Here is a 6,000-nt window from a genome sequence, read left to right as displayed (position 1 = left end):
ATAAAGTCGGGGTCGGGGGTCTCATTTTCTGATGCCCCCCCTTTCCGCGGACACCGGAAGGCTACGCAGACGCTGCGACTGCAATGCCGCTCCAGCCTAAACATCATGCAAGCTAGGACCAGGCCTACCCCTACCATCACGCCAGGCTCCAGGACACGCTGGCCAGCCACGGAGGAACCAAGACGTCTTGTCAGACAGGGGGCGAAGATTACATGGTTTTCACCATTTCGCCCACAGCACACCTGGACGAGAAAGAGGCTAGAAGACGTCACCGCGGCGGCGAAAACGTCATTCACCAGATAAGCCATAATATTATATAAGCCATGAGACCACCCCAATGCTCTGTTTTTATATTAATACACATAAATAATTTATACCTAACACAGTAAGCTAATTGCCCCTCCAGGGAATTAATCTTATAAATTAAGAAAAATATACATGCATGTTGTTTACAATCGGATAGGTCTCACAATTTTCAGCCCCCCTTTTCCACACATTAATTATAATCGCAAAATTACACTCGGGACACCTGCAGTATAGTATGACCAGGTCCCGATGTAAACAATTACCAACAACATAAAATATCGAAATGAATATATGACCAACAAAATAAAAATCAATATTTCATTTTTGAATTTTCTATGAAATGTTTTTGTCTTTTCAAACAAAATATCGATATTTTGAATAAATAATATTGTAATATTATTGCTAATCTTCGATATCGATTTTAATAACAATGTCAAATATATTCCGATAATTAAGAACAATATTAAATTATTTTTAAAAAATATCAGTATTTTATTCCGAAGCTCAATAAAATTTTCTTGCTTTTTAAAAGAAATATTGATTTATATATTATATAATATCGGATTATTGTTTCTAAACATTGATTTCGATATTAATAAGAATTTCAAATATGGAAACAGACATGAAATTATAGAAACGAAATATCGATATTTTATTTCGAAGCTCTATAAAATTGTCTTACCTTTTTATCGACATGTGAAACACATGTATGAAATTATCAAAACGAAATATCGAAATTTCATTTTTATGCTTTATATAAAATTTTTTTGTCTTTTTAATCAAAATATTTATATTGCGATAAAATGATATCGGAATATTGTTGCTAAACTTTGATACTGATATTGATAAGAATTTCAATAAAATATTAATATTTTGTTGGATTATCAATACTTTAGTTTAGTATCTATAAGAAACAAAATTATTGGAATGTTTTTATGTTGGAGATGTCGATATTTGAATTAGATATTATTTGATAATATTCATTATTTAAATTGGAGAATATTGGAATATTGATGTTTTTCTATTTTTTTTTCTGAAAACAATTTAAACAATTATATTTTTTATGTATATGTTATGGTTGCCATGGTGTTGCTTTGCTTTACCGTTATTAAGAATGAATTATGTTTTGATAAGGTATGACATAAAATAAGTCTTCCTATGTGATGCTATACTATCATTTTATAATTATTATTACTTTAATTTTGTAAATTTGCGATATACTAAAATATCGATATATCAGTTCCAATATAATATCGATATCGGGATTGCTAAGCGATATCGATATTTTGATTTCGATATCCCATCCCTAATTATCGGTTACGATACGCCACTTAAACCCCCCTTGTTTACTTGCATTGAATTTCTATTTCTCTTATCCCAGCTGCTATCCTCTATACATATTAATACTGAAGACATATTAATATTAGCTATACTATACATTTTAACTATGGCTATTTTGTCTTAATCCAACTCCAGAAACTTCTGATATATTCATCTTCAGGAATTTCGTGCTTTAAGCATAATTATATTGAATCATTATAAAATTATTTTTACTAAAATGTATTATTTTTAAAAAAATGTATTAGTTAAAAAAATATATATTACTTTAAACTATAATTTTATGATTGAGCATATTTGATAGTTGAGGAAATTATATTGTAAATTTTTAATCAAAATGTCGTACGTTCTATTGTATTTTAGGACCAATGTTCGTTTTTAAAAATAACTTATATAATATAAGTATAACTATAAAAAAAGTATTTTTTCTATATTGAAAACAATTTCAGGAATAGTTATTATATTTAACAATATATAGCTGAAAAGTAAAATATTTAACGATTTATTCTACTTTTTAGAATGCCTCATCGACTTTAATTTTGAGGACTGAAATTATTCCAGTGAGACCCTGGAAATTTTTAACAATATTTGAGCTCAAAATGTGGAAAAATTATGGCAGTGTTCAGTCTCCGTTTTAAGGAATGTATAGATTGTTTGAGTGACTCGCTCTATAATTTCCGAATTCGATGATTCAAATTATGTGTATAGACAGAAGAATTGGTGTTGGCAGCGCGTGCGCGGAAGGTATCGGGCAGAGAGGGAGAGAAAAATCATATGTTCTATTGTTGGATGTGTTTTTTAATGGATGGACATTGATGTAAAGTCTAGTGTATTTTTGGTTTTTCTGTGAGCTAAGTTAAGTTGAAAAACTGTGTATTGAGAAGTGATCTTTCTCTCTCCCTGCCACGACCAGCTGAGTGCAAGTACGTAAGCGTCATTGTTCACTTTTGGACATAGATAACAATTGTACGGGCCTTTATTAGTAAGATTGTTCTTTTTAATTTACAATTAGTTTAAGTAAAACCGTATTTCAATAAACATTAGAAACACATGTTTCTTGTTGTGGATATGTTAAAACAATATTAATTAACCTAGTAATTTGAATATATTAACAATTAATATATAAATAATATATATAATTTAAATACATACAATTGTTATCTATATCCAAAAGTGAACAATGACGCTTACGTACTTGCACTCAGCTGGTTGTGGGAGAGAGAGAGAAAGATCACTTCTCAATACACAGTTTTTCAACTTATCTTAGCTCACAGAAAAACCAAAAATACACTAGACTTTACATCAATGTCCATCCATTAAAAAAACATCCAACAACAGAACATATGATTTTTCTCTCCCTCCCTGCCCGATACCTCCCGCGCATGCGCTGCCATCACCAATTCTTCTGTCTCGTCTATTACATCAGTTAGCCTGTTGTGTCCTTGCGAATTAAGCACCAACCTTAACTGGCTCCTGACTACAGAGGCTTCGATTCGAATTGCTCCTAGGAAGTCGTCTTCCGAATTCCCTCCATTTCATTCACCTAAGCAGGCGCAAAAGTATGTTTCTTGAAACCCCAACTTACGGCACCTAAAAAATTAAATAAATAAATAAATTGAAACACCAATATTTTCATAACGGCTCATCTATATGTTCTAATGTTAGTTAGAAATTTGGTATTAGTGTAATCATGATCTGGTCTGCTATACATTTTATCAAATTACATCTACTACTTTCGCTTCTTCTTACGAAAATAATAAAATTTTCAATTTCACTTCTATGTCCAGATTTGCAAAATTAATAATGTGTCTCAAAACTCCTTTATTAGATTTTTTTAAACATTTAATTCGAGATCAGCAGGAGCCTCAAAAACATAGAAAACGGCAATACAATCATTTTGTCTAGTATTTTTTCTGTTTTATATGTTCTGTGGGACAGGATGTACTTCTGAATCTTTTCATTTTTTAATGACCCCCTTCCAGATCATCCTGTAATTTTATCTACAGGCTACAACCCTATTCTAATCATAAGAGGGAGGGCCAGGTTTTCAGTTTGTGGGATAGAAATAAAAGTCGACCCCCCAGTTAGGATTGGAACCGGCGGCTTTGTGGTATCTATTTAAAAAAAATGATGGGTTGAGAAATTGAAATAGAAGTATTGAAACTTGGTGTACTTGGTCGTTATGGCTTCTTGCAAGTATATTCCCTTCCAATATTATCCCAATGTAAACACTTTTAATCCATGAGGTGTGTTCTAAACGACACAAGGGGTAGAAAGAACCATCCTACTACCTCAAGTTTCAATAATCACTGACACCAATTTATCCCTTAGCACCACATTGGTCCAAATTACCAGCCTAGCAGTTTGTAACAGATGTTTATTTCTAATCTCAGGTAGTTGTCGATAACTAACGTTTATTCAATAATAATTCAAAAAGCTAGTGATAATTTTCAGTCAGAGTCTGTAGCACTTGGTCAAGAAAGATACCAAATTCGGCATACCTCGCTAAACTGCGAAGGGCTATAGCGAATTCCTCTAGACTTTCATTCCCCCGCCTTCTTTTAAAGAAAATGTTTTTCTTGGAACTTATTTCTGGTAGGGGCAAAATGACACTGAAGCAAGGCAATAAGCTGCACATAGCCCTGTCATTTGGAGAATCCGTTAAACAGAGATCCCTTAAATTTTGATTAGACTCAGATCCTAATACCCTGAAAAGCCAAGACTTTCTCGAAGCTTCTTCACTAGCAACTAAATCATTATGCGTTGCCACTTCCACTTCTGAAGGTGCAACTCCTAAAACTGGAGGATCATTAATATTCTTTGTTAATAAAAAATGATGGAACCATTCCCAATAGGAGCCATTGTCCTCAATACGCGGATCGAAGCTGCACAAAGACTCCATGGCTGACCATACGATACTCACTATTTATGTACAATTCACATACAAAAATTGGCGGTACTCAATAAAAACTCTTTCTAACACTCTTGACTCGTCGCCAATGAAATATTTTTAACAAAATATTCGGGTTCCTTAATGTTGGAAAGTGAGAACAAAAAAAAACACATTAGGATGTAACCTGAACTGTATTCTACTAACTTATAACCGGTAGGAGAGTTATGCTAAAGAGCAATAATAACAAATAACAAATAACAAACATTACTAAGGGGCAATTCCCGCAACTTTCCGACGAGGTCACTCCTCCACTCTATTTGCAAAAGAGTTACAATCAATGAAGAAAAACTCATTCTGCAACGTTTAGTATCAGTTGTGGTTAAGAAGATCCCAAACTCGTCGCCATTTGTAATATCTTAATAAAAAAACATAAAATCAAACAAAAACTTTATGTTTAACTCAAACGTTGATTTACTCACAAACAGTATTACACCAAAAATACACAACGAAAAGAGATCTCTTAACATGTGTGTATCGGTCCCTATCAGTAGGTAATCACATTGTTCCCGTACACTCCGATCGATATATTCAAATCGATATCCAATATACCACAATTTTATTATTTAATATCTCGTAACATAAATCACAGCTGTATTAGAAAAAAAAAAGATAGTTCTTTCATAATTGTAACAGATGTTTATTAGTTTGTTAGAGGTTTAGTTGGGTGTCATGGTTCTCACGTTTTTTGATGATGAATATTCTGTTTCAACAAACATACTTGCCTTAGCTTCAATAATAGCAATCGGTGTGGTACTTTTTTTGACTGTCCAGAAAGGAAGAAGAGGAGAAGGAGGTGGAGGAGAAGGAGCAGGAGAAGAAGAAGAAGAAGAAGGAGAAGGAGAAGGAGGAGGAGGAAGAGAAGGAAGAAGAAGAGAATGGGGAGGAGTAGGAAAAACAAATAAAGCTGGAAAGGTCAGTCAGTAAAGTTTATTATACACAGATTAATCTAAGCTTTTCATTTCAAATAGCCTTAATTAACCTTAATTAGGAATTCTTCTTTAATAATATGTGTATGACAATAATAATGCCAATTCAAATAGGGCAGGATAAGCAATAGTCCTTGGCGTGATAAGTACAAATTATTTAAATTTTTGATGTCAATAACACTACAGTAGATATTCAGTTAAATTTGTTTACGATAGTATAATGCAGTAGGTCCCTACTTATCCGTCCTAGTTGGAGCCGAAATATATCTGGTTAAGCAGGATAACCGAATTATTTAAAAAACACAATATGAATTTATATTTTATACATCTATCTATCTATACGTGGCGCTACAGCCCAATTTGGACCTTGGCCTCCTCATTTTATATATTCTCATTTGATATATACGATAATTCGCACATACTCAGTTGGTATATATTCATATATGATTTTATGATAAATTCATTATATGCAGGGCC

The 6,000-nt window shown here is 32.7% G+C and overlaps 1 protein-coding gene and 1 long non-coding RNA gene across 8 annotated transcripts in view; one reads left to right on the top strand and one right to left on the bottom strand.

The window, feature by feature from the left end:
* LOC136796449 (uncharacterized) overlaps positions 1–5,264 on the bottom strand; it is an 8,760-nt gene extending 3,496 nt beyond the window's left edge. The window contains exons 1-2 of the long non-coding RNA XR_010844174.1: positions 5,017–5,264; positions 3,106–3,234 (exon numbers count right to left, since the gene is read on the bottom strand). This is a non-coding gene — a long non-coding RNA (uncharacterized lncRNA). The remainder of the gene's footprint in view (positions 1–3,105; positions 3,235–5,016) is intronic.
* Positions 1–6,000, top strand: part of LOC106684170 (receptor-interacting serine/threonine-protein kinase 4) — a 34,989-nt gene that overhangs the window by 6,783 nt on the left and 22,206 nt on the right. For 5 of the 7 annotated variants that reach the window (XM_067050230.1, XM_067050226.1, XM_067050229.1 and 2 more), the window contains exon 2: positions 5,369–5,509. The exons of 1 other annotated variant lie outside the window; for it this stretch is intronic. In XM_067050230.1, the coding sequence (XP_066906331.1) occupies positions 5,369–5,509 (141 nt within the window). Of the gene's footprint in view, positions 1–5,368; positions 5,510–6,000 lie in introns of those variants that run through there. One more of the 7 variants, XM_014426097.2, reaches the window with a different exon arrangement.

Source organism: Halyomorpha halys, unplaced genomic scaffold, assembly GCF_000696795.3.
Source record: "Halyomorpha halys isolate HHAL.00 unplaced genomic scaffold, Hhal_1.1 Scaffold550.1, whole genome shotgun sequence".
Lineage (NCBI taxonomy): Eukaryota > Metazoa > Arthropoda > Insecta > Hemiptera > Pentatomidae > Halyomorpha > Halyomorpha halys.
Note: the sequence above shows the minus strand (reverse complement) of the source record. Positions and strands in the feature narration are given on the sequence as shown.